General features: G+C 43.5%; 2 protein-coding genes across 2 annotated transcripts; one reads left to right on the top strand and one right to left on the bottom strand.

The window, feature by feature from the left end:
* Positions 1 to 758: 758 nt before the first annotated feature.
* Positions 759 to 3,522, top strand: LOC124858909 (early growth response protein 2b-like). The gene is made up of 2 exons (XM_047351244.1): positions 759 to 1,571; positions 1,649 to 3,522. The coding sequence occupies exons 1-2, from the start codon at positions 1,460 to 1,462 to the stop codon at positions 2,692 to 2,694; spliced, it is 1,158 nt and encodes a 385-aa protein (XP_047207200.1). The 5' UTR covers positions 759 to 1,459; the 3' UTR covers positions 2,695 to 3,522.
* Positions 3,523 to 6,107: 2,585 nt separating this feature from the next.
* On the bottom strand, positions 6,108 to 8,284 carry adob (2-aminoethanethiol (cysteamine) dioxygenase b). The gene is made up of 2 exons (XM_047351251.1): positions 8,035 to 8,284; positions 6,108 to 7,960 (listed from the first exon to the last, which is right to left on the bottom strand). The coding sequence occupies exon 2, from the start codon at positions 7,800 to 7,802 to the stop codon at positions 7,041 to 7,043; it is 762 nt and encodes a 253-aa protein (XP_047207207.1). The 5' UTR covers positions 7,803 to 7,960; positions 8,035 to 8,284; the 3' UTR covers positions 6,108 to 7,040.
* Between the last annotated feature and the right edge of the window lie 5,766 nt (positions 8,285 to 14,050).

Here is a 14,050-nt window from a genome sequence, read left to right on the forward strand (position 1 = left end):
ATGGATGATGGATGGATGATGGATGATGGATGGATGGATGATGGATGGATGATGGATGGATGGATGGATGATGGATGGATGGATGATGGATGGATGGATGGATGTGGATGGATGATGGATGGATGGATGGATGGATGGATGGATGGATGGATGGATGGATGATGGATGGATGGATGATGGATGGATGGATGATGGATGGATGGATGGATGATGGATGGATGGATGATGGATGGATGGATGATGGATGGATGGATGATGGATGGATGGATGGATGGATGGATGGATGGATGGATGGATGATGGATGGATGGATGATGGATGGATGGATGATGGATGGATGATGGATGGATGGATGATGGATGGATGGATGATGGATGGATGGATGATGGATGGATGTGGATGGATGGATGGATGATGGATGGATGGATGGATGGATGGATGGATGGATGGATGGATGGATGATGGATGGATGTGGATGGATGGATGAATGGATGGATGATGGATGGATGTGGATGGATGGATGGATGATGGATGGGTGGATGATGGATGGATGATGGATGGATGATGGATGGATGGATGATGGATGGATGGATGATGGATGGATGTGGATGGATGGATGGATGATGGATGGATGGATGGATGGATGGATGGATGGATGATGGATGGATGGATGATGGATGGATGGATGGATGGATGGATGATGGATGGATGGATGATGGATGGATGGATGGATGATGGATGGATGGATGATGGATGGATGGATGATGGATGGATGGATGATGGATGGATGATGGATGGATGGATGATGGATGGAATGAAGCGGGTCTTCAGCCTCTGATGGCCTCATCCATCTCCGCAGGTTAACAATAGCAGACTGCAGTCAGAGCCGGGCTGTTCCGGACGGGCAGGCAGATAACAAATGGCTCTGAGCAGTCAGTGAGTGGGCTCAGCTGGCGCGTTGCTCAGCCGGATTGCAGCCATATAAGCAGACGGAGCTCCTGTCACCTCATCGGAGAACCCTTTTATGGAGACACGGCGGCCGGAATTCCGCATCCCGGACCTCCTTGTACCCAAAAAAAGAGCATGAAAAGGATGCGGGATGATCTTTGGGAATAAATCCGCACATTCAAACCTAAAAGACTAATTAAAACATGAGTTTGCGCTTGTTGTTTTTAATATTCCTGCAGGTGTCCTCACGGCGCCTCCACTTGCTCTATTTCTGGAGTCCCCTCTTTTTTTAATGTCAAGTCCATATTCGGTGAGTGACGTCAGGGGGACACCCAGAGATTCCCTTTATAATCGGACTGATCCGCGTGGGAGCCGTTTAAAAGAGCCGAGAGGCGGAAAAAGAAAAAGAGCGGGGTTAGCAGACAGCATGAAGGGAAACACACAGATCAGTTAGGAGCAAACTAGACGCCTCAGAAACATAAAAATCTGTTTTAACTCATCTCAGAGACGGGATGAGCGCTAAGGTTCTGCTGGAGGAAGTTTCTGCGTCTCTGAGCAGAGTTGTGGACACAGCGGAGGGGGGGCTGACTGTTTTTAAGGAAGAGCCCGTGGAGGATGGAGTCGGTAAGCTTGGAATCACCTGGCTGCCTTAAGACGAGCCAAAGAGGCTGATAACAATGTCTCTTCTCTGTGTTTTCCAGGTGAGCTTCTGTTTGAGGGGAGGTACACACCTGAGCTGCAGATCCAAGGAGATCTGGCGCAGTACGGGGGCACTTTACGCACGCAATCCGTGGCGTTCACCGGGAGGTTCTCAGTGGACTCCAGGGGAGCAGGAGGACCGTGGACACCTGAAGACACCATCAACGTGGTCAGCGCTGACATCGGTAGTAACGCACCTGCCCCGGAGTCCGGATCAGCCGCTCCCTCTCCAGATATTTACGCACCTGGAGGAGGAGGAGGCGGCAGCATGGCGCACGGACCGCCGGACATCAGCCACATGTACGCGCCCGCTCATCCACACCCTCATCCCGCCCCGTCCTACTCCTGCAGCGGGGACATTTACCAGGACCAATCAGTGGGGGGGTACATGGCCCCGTCCACCTGTCCCGTGTCTTTCCACGCTCCACAGCCCTACACCTCCGCGCCCAAACCCAGCGTGGACGGCACCGCGCTGCTCTCCATCATGCCTGAATACGGAGGCTTCTACCAGCAGAGTTGCCAGAGAGACCTCCAGACAGCCTTCCCGGATCGGAAGTCCCTCCCGTACCCGCTGGACCACCTCAGGGTGCCGCCGCCTCTCACCCCACTCAACACCATCAGGAACTTTACGCTGACTGCTCCGCCCGCGGCCGTGGAGGGCCCGATGGCCGCCGCGTTCCCAAGCCACCAAAACCTCCCCCTCAGGCCCATCCTGAGACCCAGGAAGTACCCGAACCGACCGAGCAAGACGCCGGTTCACCAGAGGCCGTACCCGTGCCCTGCAGAGAGCTGCGACCGGCGCTTCTCCCGGTCCGACGAGCTGAGCAGACACCTCCGCATCCACACCGGCCACAAGCCCTTCCAGTGCCGCATCTGCATGCGCAACTTCAGCCGCAGCGACCACCTCACCACGCACATCCGCACGCACACCGGCGAGAAGCCGTTCTCCTGCGAGCAGTGCGGGAGGAAGTTTGCGCGCAGCGACGAGAGGAGGAGGCATATGAAGATCCACCTCCGACAGAAGGAGAAAAGGTCCTCCACGTCCTAAAATCCACGCCGCACCACCCGCCACGCTGCTGGATGTGGACTGAGATGCTGGCCTGTCCTTACACCCTGGAGCTCAGTGCAAACAGGATCCAGAAATTTAAGTTCACAGAAAAGTCAAATTGTTCTGCAGAAACCATCTCAGAATCCAACGCCTCGTTATTTATGAACTTAGACATGAGAATCAGTAAATATGCAGTAAATTCCAACAACTATTAGTGTAGTTTAGATTACAGTAAATAGATTGAGCAGCTATGTCTATGCTAACCTTATGAGTCTCACCTAGCTCTGGGCTCTGGTCCAGAACCTCTCTGTCGGTGTTTTGATGCTCTCAGGGATCCAAAAAGCAGAGATGAAATGAACTCAACCCAATGATGCAGCATGATGTTACTGTCTGGGCCTGCACATGTGGCTCAGTCTGCAGATGTGATACAAACCTGGTAATGTGAACAGAAGAAGTCACAGAGGAGGACTCCACTCACCACAGGTCCAAATCCCAACTTCTTGATGCAGTAAAAGAAAAAAGTTCATCAAAGCAGTTCAGGTGTAACATTGTTTCAGTCTGCTCTGACTGACTCAAGAAGACATTTTGAAGTAAAGAAGAAGGAAGAACTCTGATGTCAGATTGATGCATGAAGCCTGATGATCTGCAGTTCTACTGGTTTTAGTTTTTGTTTCCAGACCAACGTTTTTACTTGATGAAAGAAGGAGAAAAAACTGCATCCAGACTCAGAAGCTTCTGTCCTGCTGAAGAGTTTTTATGCAAATGTGACAAACACTAACTAGAGCAGCTGATGCTTCTTGTTGATGCAAATAAATGTTGGTTTGTTCAGGAGTTGTTAAAGATTTATTGTTTTCTAGAATTTGTTCTAAAATAGAGTTGGTTATGTCTGCAAAGGGCAAAATTAGAGCACACAGAACCAGCAGAACCAACCAGTTACAGTACATCACTCAGCCTGGCCCCTATGCACAGCTGCTTACAGATATCCTTCAGGTACCCACATCTACATGGTTCATAGTCTGTGGTGCATTTCTGCTACTGACAGGGTACCTGGGATGTTTAATGGGTACCTGGAGGGTGCATAGAGCCTCATACTCCCCTAAGAGACAAGTTACAGGGTATCTATGCCGTACTTATGAGCTACCTATGGAGAACATAATGGGTACCTGGAGGCTTTACACAGAATCATACTTTCATGCTGCCTCAAACAAAGTACAGGTTACCTATAGGGTAATTATAAGGGAAACACATATGGGGTAATTAATGGGTACTTAGAGGATATTAACAGCCTGTTAGTTTTCTGCCACTTATGACAACTTACTTTTAGACAATGTTCAGAGTAACTACAAGGTACTTTACAGAGGTACTACCAACAGGCACACAGTGTGGTACTGTATTTAAAGCCTCATTACTATGTACATACAGGAAACTTACCAGCGGTGGTGTTTGGCATGAAAGGTGCTCTGGGCAAGACTTTCCTTCTGCCGTCTCTTCAACCCGTTGAAAAGCAGGAACTTATCAGAACTTCTGGACGGGATAGATGCCGTGAAGTCCTGCACGGAGCACATGATCTAGTCTCCCTATTCTTAGTAGCAACCAGGCTGGAGATACTCATCATAGGAGACGTACTGCATATGCTTTAAAGCAAAATAAAACATTTTCAGGGTGCAGCTGACAGATAAGTTATATCTTTTATTCAGTATTTTAAATGCTGCCCAGGGCAACTGCCCATATGGCCTAAATAAAAAATCATCTCTGCTTACCAGGTACTTGCAGGGTACATTGAGTCAAGCACCTTCAGGTTAGTTTCAGGATACCTACTGGACCTTACCTGTATTTACACAGTACATACACTGCTACTTTTCTTCTACTTACTGATGTCTTACAGGATTACAAGGTACCTCTACCTACGGGGTAAATACTGCCTGATAGTTCCCTGGTACTCAGAGGTTCCTTTGCAGTGGACTTATGGTTTACTTTCAGAGTACTGACAGAGAACTTTACTATCAGATATGTTTCTGTTACTAACAGCTTACCTAAGGTGAACTCACAGGTACTTGTTGGGTATATTCATAGTACAAAAAGTGCCCCACTTTGATGTCAGTTACAAATGTGCTACAAGGTCTCTACAGCATATCAAAAAGAAGCCTACAGGTCACATTCAGCTCTGCACGTTCCTGCTATATAAATGTTAAATGTAGTGTACATACAGGGAACTTAAGGGCCACATCCAGATCCTTTTGGGATAGAGACAGTCTGCTATTCTCCTAGATTTCACAGACCCTTTATGGATAACTTAAGGGGTACCCACAGTACAATACTTCCTTTCTTACTGGCTCCTTATGGTGCACCTGTGTGGATCTCATGGGATACTTGCAGGGTGCCTGTTGGAAATGAGTTCCTGGGAGAAACTTACTGGATATTTGATGGGCATCTCAAGGCTACGTAGTTTCCTAAAGTCTTGCTATGTAGGTACCCTGTAAGTAGTATAAAAGTCCTAAACTGTATGTACCCTGTAGGTTACTTGCCTGGTACATACTTACGCAGTGTAACCCCGGGAGGGCATTCTGGTGATTTCCTGCTAATTAAACGCTACTTACAACATAACTGCAAACCCTACAGGGTACCTTCCTGTCTCACAACGAACTACAGTAAACCTACAGGTATTTAAAGTGTCTAGTATATAATGTCTCATAGTTTTTCATTATTTGCAGACAACCTACTTATTGGTGTGCCTATGGGTCATAAGAGGTACTTACAAGGTACCAACAGGGAACTTCAGGGCTTCCAGTAGGGAATTTACAGGACACATATGGTTCATTCACTAGGTACCTATGGGGTACATACCTTCCTCTACTTTCCTCTGTAGAACAGAACACGTATTCCACCTGTCAGGACAAAAAATAATGGATGCAGAAACATTTCCTGCATCCACCTAATTATTTTAATTGTACAAACACTTGGCTGGAGATGTCTTTCCACCTAATGGCCGACTAAAACACTGGAGACATGTTTATCTTAAACCCACTGAGGTCACATGACGATTTATAGACAGATTTAAAGCAGTTTTATTCCCAGTTTTGATCGACTTTCCTTATTGCTGAATGCCTGAAGGTGGATTTTCTTATTGTGTAGCAGGTTGAGTCAAACAAAGAGGTTAGTTTGAGCCAAATCAGTTCAATCTGCTCATCTAACAGCGACCTAAAACTGTCAAATATCAGCTTATTTATATGTTTCTGAAGGAACTGATATTTCTACTGAAAAAGGTCTGATTCATGTTTCATCATCAGCCACACGGTGGCAGCACCAAGTTCTCCAGAATCCTTTTTGGAGCAAGCAGAACTTCTGAGAACTTGTTTTTATTTGTTCTGCACAGCTACAACACATAACAACTTGAAACCGAGACTGAGACCAAACCAGGTTCATGGTTTTTATTTTGGAATCACATAAACAGCTTCACCTGCTGAGATCTGGTCACACAACAAAAAACCTCAACATCCCAACAGGTCCTGAAGGTGGTTTGTGCTGAAGCTTGATTTCTATTTACGCACGTCTCTCCAACAATCAACGCATCCATGTTCCCTGAGGATCTTCTCAGAGAAAAAGCTGCAGTGTACAGAGTCCAGACAGGAAGCAGGAAGACGAGTCAAGGTGGAGTCTGGAGATTATATGGTTCAACTGCATCCTCCATGCAAACACTGAAATAAATATCAAATAATTGCCAGCTGTAAAAGATCACTTCAGACTGACGTTCATGCCACAGCGGAAGCTGAAATATGATCTGCAGATGAGTAGATTAAAACAAAGCAATGAACAGATAAAGGAAATAAATCAGGCTGGTAAGCTCTCTCCATCAAACTGCTGATATCAGGATGTTTCAAACCCCTGAATCTGAGTTTGATGCCATTAATTAAATAAACAGTGAGGCTGTGGAGCCACTTCGTTTTATTGCTCTCTCCTGATTTTATCTTATTTAGAAAAAGGAAGAAGATGTAATAATTCAGAGATCTGAAGATACTAAGGAGCAGCAAACATCTCCTCTCCTGGTCCTAACATTACTACAGAACCAGGATGAGCGTGGGTGTGTTTCACAGAGATCTAATTGTTTAATCATTTCTGAAAGCAGAAACCATGTTATAAAACCCAACCTCTGGAACCATAACATGCAGCTGATCGGTTCTGCAGAACTGTTAATGTGTAATGATGATCTGCACCAACGCTGCTAGAAAACTCACATTATGACTCAGAATTACTTTTAATTTGGGTCTGTAGCTTCTGTTGAATGAAAGAAGTTCCCTTAAGTCTGCATAAGGCCCAGGTTCATTAAGTCCAGTCCGGGACCAGGTGGATCACAGGTGGACCTCCGGGCCTGGATAAGGCTCCCCTCCGCACCAAAAGTGAGGAGGCTGGGGGATCTCCATGAGCCAGACCTCCTTATCCTTTATATCCGCGGGTTTGGGCTCCGCTTCGGTCAGAACCTTGTAGTAGTGACAGTCTCTGCCGTCATCCGGGTCGTACGGCGGGGCCAAAATATCCATAAAAGCCGTGGGCCCGTCCACGGCGTCGATCTGGTGCAGGTTGTCCCGGTCCGGAGACAGGATGCAGGGGCCGCTCTCCTCCGTGTACTCAGCGGAGGACCGCAGCACGGACCGCCGCAGAGCGCCCATCTGTGCCGAGGGGAGCTGCGGCGCCGCCTGCGTTCCGCCGACGTGCCGCTCCAGCCGGTCGAAGCAGCTGATCCTGACCTTCCCGTAGAGGACTTTGAGCACGCCGTACATGCCTGGGTGGTCGTGCAGGGGGATGGAGGCGCCGTTATTTAGCAGGAACACCCCCATGCTGAACTGGTCCGTCTCGCAGATGTGCATGTAGGTGACCGGCGGCACTCCGTGGTGGTACGGGGCCGGACGCGGCGCGCTGGCGTCGGCTCTCCGCGGGACGAGCTTCAAGTCCGTCGCTCGGACTTCCGTCATAAGGCTCTTCAGCTTACCGTGGTTCTCTATGAAAGACTTCCCGTTCTCCTCACCGAGTACCGACGGATTCCTGAAGGTGACCAGAGCCTGTCGAGCTATTCTCTGGACGATGGAAGTCATGGTGCTGTCGCCTGGCATCATCCCGGATCAGGAGCGCCGCTGCCCGGGTCCACTGCCTGCGGTTAGCGTTAGCGCCTCAGTTAGCTTCAAAGATGGTTTATTAGCAAGAGGCTCCACTCCGCTGTCAACCCGCCTACAGCTGAAGGACCTTTGGTCAGCTCGTTGCAAAACTGTTTAAACTGATTCCACAGAATAAAAATTAAACAAGTTTTAGTCTAAACATTACACATGTAAACAGAATAATCATACTTACGACGAGTAAGATTTTCGATAGTAGAGCGACTTCGGTGTTCAACACGTCTTGCTGTTTGCTCGCTCGCTTTGTTCTGTTATGAACATATTAATGAGTAAATGTTTCAAAAACACCGAAATTACAAAAACAATCCCTAAATCTATCAACTCGAGGCAGAAAATCACAATTTAACGGTCACTCCGTTTCCCTTCAAAACCCCATTTTTAAATAACTGTCAAACACGTCCGCACCAGGCAGTTTGTACACAGAGAACCATGGGAGATGTAGTCATTTTTAATAAAATAATCGCTAGTTCCCAATCACGAATTAAAAATCAACTTTAAAGTTTGATCAAAAAATTTAATGCTATTTTAGTATTTTAACGAATGACCACAAAACGATCGCTGTAAACGTATTGCGGTTGACCAATTTGCCTTATCACACTACATTTCCCAGCATGCCACATAACTTTTAGCCTGCTGCTCCTTGAATCTCAGCGGCCAAACTGGGAAAACTGGCTTCATGTTGCGTCTTTCTGTCAAACTGTGTCCAGTTTGGTGTTTTTGTAGATCTAAACTCCAGAAATACGTCTGTGAGACAGGCTGCTTCTAACAGAGACCCTGAAGATCCGATTTAAATGTGGTTTTCAGCTCTCGCCTTGACTTCAGGAGCCTTTTTGTGCATCACAGTTAAGGCTACAAAGAAAAGGTTCTTTAGATGATCAAACAACTGCAGTGATTCAAAGAAAAGGTTCTTTAGATGATCAAACAACTGCAGTGATTCAAAGAAAAGGTTCTTTAGATGTTCAAACAACTGCAGTGATTCAAAGAAAAGGTTCTTTAGATGATCAAACAACTGCAGTGATTCAAAGAAAAGGTTCTTTAGATGATCAAACAACTGCAGTGATTCAAAGAAAAGGTTCTTTAGATGATCAAACAACTGCAGTGATTCAAAGAAAAGGTTCTTTAGATGATCAAACAACTGCAGTGATTCAAAGAAAAGGTTCTTTAGATGTTCAAACAACTGCAGTGATTCAAAGAAAAGGTTCTTTAGATGATCAAACAACTGCAGTGATTCAAAGAAAAGGTTCTTTAGATGTTCAAACAACTGCAGTGATTCAAAGAAAAGGTTCTTTAGATGATCAAACAACTGCAGTGATTCAAAGAAAAGGTTCTTTAGATGTTCAAACAACTGCAGTGATTCAAAGAAAAGGTTCTTTAGATGTTCAAACAACTGCAGTGATTCAAAGAAAAGGTTCTTTAGATGATCAAACAACTGCAGTGATTCAAAGAAAAGGTTCTTTAGATGATCAAACAACTGCAGTGATTCAAAGAAAAGGTTCTTTAGATGATCAAACAACTGCAGTGATTTTTAAAAACAAGAACTGGATCCACAACCTTTCACTTCTTGTGGGTTCTAATCTACACAGGCAGGCGCATATAGGTTCTAGAAGGTTCTAGAACAGGGATCAACAACCTTAAGAGCTGATTTTACCTTCAGTCCAGCTTAATTTAATTTATTTAGTGCCACAAAAGCATCATGACTGTTGGAAATAAAATAACTTGTTTTATATTATCTATAGGAAATGTGTTTCGATTTTTAAATTAAAGAACAATTTATTTTGGTTTTTATGGTTGTGACATTTTTTTGTTTATTGAGATTTACATTTTATATAATTTAGTTTTTTTTTTTTCTTTTTTAATTAGGTCAAAAAGAGCCTGTAGTTTGCAACCTATTATCAAAGCAAAAACTTTATAAAAAAAGAATACTTCTTACATGAAGATGAGTGAAGAGGTTTTCTGTTAAACAGATTATTACAAAGCGCAGGTAGTAATTGACTTATTTAGCCACTAACCAGCTAACTGTTAGGAGACTAACCTCAGGCTAACAGACTGGTGTGTCACGTGATTAAATAAGCGTAATTTGATTGGCTAAAAGCCGATCTAGTGCTGAGTGCCATGGCTAGAATCACCAGAAAGTCAATACATTTACACGCGGATTTATAGCATACAGAAATCACATACACTATTTCACTGGATTAAAATTTAATGTGTAAAAAGAGCCTGATTTTAATATTTCTCCATAAAAAATCCAACTAACCTAATCAGCTCCACCAATTCATCCAAGAACTGTGGTGAAATATCCAGCCAGAAGCTTGTTGGTCGAGGTGCAGCTTACTAAGAGGCACACATTAGTGATTTGTATGTGTAGAAATAAATTTTGTTTCTGTAAACGGAGGACAAAAAATTTTTTAAATAAAATGCAAAGGCAAATAAAAAAGTAAAACATACTGCTTATAGTATAAGATTAGGGGAAAGCATTTTTTCGTTGCTTTCTTAAAATCTAAAAACCTTCAGGAAAAATCCTCCTGATCCTGTCAGGATCACAGAGAAATAAACAAATATCATGTTTATTGATCTTATTCAGGAGTAAATCTCCTCAGCCGTTTCCTGTCAGAAGATCCCACTGGAGGGTTTCCATGACTCTGATCCAGATGGAAATGATCTTCTCTGTTAGAACTAAAACCCACTCTGGACCCAATGTGAGCAGGCTTGACTGACACGGTACACGCTGATAAAACTCCTCCGAACATATTATTTGTGTTTGCTGGACGGATGAAAGCAGACAAACGGAGAGGATCCGTGACCCGGTTCACACCAGCGCCGGATGTAGAAACCACATTCTATGGGTTTCCCACACAGAAAGGCAAAGGAAGCACCTCAAACAAACACATGAAACAGGAACTCTTTCATATTCCCATCAGTGGTTTTATGCTTCACTTCACTAAAAAATAAACCATCCAGTCGTATTCAGGAAACTAGAATCTGTGTTCTGATTGGGCTCGTTTGGCTCTTAAAATAACCTCTTAAAGCAGGTATTAAACATACTTCTTATACTTCTTTCTCTGTTAAAATCTTTTTTTATTGCTATGATGTAATATATTTATATTAAATGTCACGTTTTCATTGGCTGGAAGCAGAAAAATCATCATAATAACAGAAATAATGGCTTTTTTGTTCAATTAATACAAAAAATTTTCAGTCATTATATACTGATTAGGCATAACCTTATGACCACAGACAGGGGTAGTGAATTACACTGGTCTTCTCTTTACCCAGGCACCGGTTATTGGGTCGGATCCGTTAGGCACCAGCTGATCAGTGTGTTGTCACAGCCTGGTAGAGGCAGGAAAAATGGGGAGCGGGTTTAACAGGGACTAACTTGTAATAACTAGATGAAGTAAAAAGATGGATCTGTGGAGGCCCGCCTCATAACTCCCAGAACTTAAAGGATCTGCTGCTAATATGTTGGTGCCAGATACCACAGCACACCTTCAGGGATCCAGTGGAGCCCATGGCTCGACGGGTCAGGACTGCCTTGGTGGCAAAAAGGGAATGGAGACATTATTAGGCCATTATAAACACCATTATCTCTGATCAATTCAATTCAGTTTATTTATATCGCTTCTAGGAAGAGAATAGAGAGAACATAAAGTTAAAAGCTGAAATAACAGCAAATAATGCAAAATTGGAGAGTAGTGTGAGAATGTAGCGAAGAGGGTGAAAGTGGTCATTATGTCCTCCAGCAGCCTAAGTAGCAGCATAACTACACAGATAGCCCAGGATAAACTAAGCCACTCTAACTATAAGCTTTATCAAAAAGGAAAGTTTTAAGCCTAGCCTTAAAAGTAGACAGGGTGTCTGCCTCACGGACTAAAACTGGGAGCTGGTTCCACAGGAGAGGAGCCTGATAACTAAAGGATCTGCCTCCCATTCTACTTCTAGAGACTCTAGGAACCACCAGTAAACCTGCAGTCTGAGAACGAAGTGCTCTGTTAGGAACATATGGACCAATCAGATCTCTGATGTATGATGGAGCTAGATCATTAAGGGCTTTATATGTGAGGAGGAGAATTTTAAATTATATTCTGGATTTAACAGGGGGCCAATGAAGAGAAGCTAAAATAGGAGAAATATGATCTCTCTTTTTAATTTTCATCAGAACTCTTGCTGCAGCATTTTGAATCAGCTGAAGGCTTTTAACTGCATTTTGTGGACATCCTGATAGTAAAGAATTACAATAGTCCAGCCTTGAAGTAACAAATGCATGGACTAGTTTTTCAGCGTCACTCCTTGACAGGATATTTCTAATTTTAGCAATGTTCTGGAGATGAAAGAAGGAAATCCTAGAAACCTGTTTAATATAGGATTTAAATGACATGTCCTAGTCAAAAATAACACCATTAGCGAATACTTCACCAGAAAGTCTTCTGAACTGTTGTCCATCACATCAGACTCTGGTATTTATCCTTTAGTTGAGCATTAAGATAATGAAATACTTCTGCACTCTAGGTGTTTATTGTGTTTGTCCTGATATTAAAATATAAAATATAATACAAAAACTGGATGGGGTCATTCTAGTGTTATTATGTTTTATTTGATCATCTTTACTATAGATTCAATAATAAACATCATATATTAAGTAAAAAGTAATCATTAAGCATTACTTTTTAAAATACTTTATTAGATTGAGAAAAGCAGAATTGAAGGATTTTATATTAACATCTGAGTTAAAGTAGGAAATCTGACTAATTGATTAGGTTTAATATTTAAATAGAAGCTAATATAGAAAAACACGTTTATTCTAAGAGCCTGTCTTTGTCAATTATTGTTTTTGTGTAATTTGTGAATGTTTTCTCCTCCTGTGGTATTTCTTTGTGTCGTTGTCCTTGTTCTAGACTCATTTTAGGTATTTTTGCTTTTTATTATTTATTAATGAAAGAAAATGTAGTTTTGAGTCTTTTTGTTCAGCATTATAGTAAAGTAATTAGACAAGATATTAAGAAAGTGTTGAGACTTTAGTTTGTGAAGCTGCCGACCCGGTACCAGTTCTTCCCATTGCTCCAGAGAATGACTTGAATCTGGAAAGCGAAGTTTCCCAGTCCCTGAATCCCAACTCCATTCCCAGCCGGTCGCTCTGACACCTCCAGTAAAAATAAAACATGCTCCCATCACTGTGAGTGATCACCAGGACATTGACATCTCCATGGGTGGAGCTATCACCCTCTCCCACGCAGCTCCTCAGCCTCCGTCTGATAAAAATCTGACACCCACCTCCACACAATGTGACAACACAACACTGCAGAGCATGTGTGCGGTCGGAGCGTGACGTCACTGTTGTCCTCAAGCAACATGTTTGGTTTTTTCTGGGTTTTTTACAAGCAGGAAGTGAAGACAGGCTGAAAATAGAGTCTGTGATTCTGGGCCTGAACGTTTTTAGTCCTGATGTGGAGCCAAATAGTGGAAGCCCTGCGTGGGTCATCATCCAAACCAAATAAACAGGATGAGTTGTTGCTGGCCAACAACACACACTGCCTTGTATATTTATAACACGGCTGTAAACAGCAAGCAGTTTATGTGGTTTTTATGTCAATAACACTCTGTTGATGTCTTCTGGTTGTCCCGCTCTGTGTTCAGCTCTGAATGTGGATGATGTAGCATGAAAAAAACATTTAATGAGTAAACGGCTTACCTTAAACATCTCAGTTCCTTTTAGCATCAAGTCTCCATGTTTGTTGGAGTCGTTTCTCTGTGAATTCAGGAAGAAATCTTGTGTTTTGTACGATCGGATTAATCAGGAGTTTTTCTGTCAAGGTTTTTTTACCTCCGTCTTCCTCCCTCCCTGTTGGTTGGAGTAAGGGGGAGTCAGGTTTAGCCTAAACCATCAGTTATGGTTGAGGTGCAAACACACCCTCCATTTCTGCTACCTGTATGACCCCTTCTCTTTTCCAATGGTTATAATCAGTCTGACAGAGAGAGGTATCCCAATCCTTGTGGTTTTTAGTATAACAATGACCATCAGTGGGTTCTAGATGGACAAACTGTCTACTTTTAAGGCTTAAAACTTTCCTTTTTGATAAAGCTTATAGTTAGAGTGGCTTAGTTTATCCTGAGCTATCTCTGTAGTTATGCTGCTATAGGCTTAGGCTGCTGGAGGACATAATGACCACTTTCACCCTCTTCGCTACATTCTCACA

Source organism: Girardinichthys multiradiatus, chromosome 22 (assembly GCF_021462225.1).
Source record: "Girardinichthys multiradiatus isolate DD_20200921_A chromosome 22, DD_fGirMul_XY1, whole genome shotgun sequence".
Classification (NCBI taxonomy): Eukaryota; Metazoa; Chordata; class Actinopteri; order Cyprinodontiformes; family Goodeidae; genus Girardinichthys; species Girardinichthys multiradiatus.

What these genes read in the sequence shown, in the direction of transcription:
- LOC124858909 (XM_047351244.1), top strand. Translation starts at nt 1,460, where the DNA reads ATGAGCGCTAAGGTTCTGCTGGAGGAAGTTTCTGCGTCTCTGAGCAGA. An exon ending in GCCCGTGGAGGATGGAGTCG is followed by an intron (nt 1,572 to 1,648) that starts GTAAGCTTGGAA and finishes TGTGTTTTCCAG; the next exon opens with GTGAGCTTCTGTTTGAGGGG.
- adob (XM_047351251.1), bottom strand. Translation starts at nt 7,802, where the DNA reads ATGATGCCAGGCGACAGCACCATGACTTCCATCGTCCAGAGAATAGCT.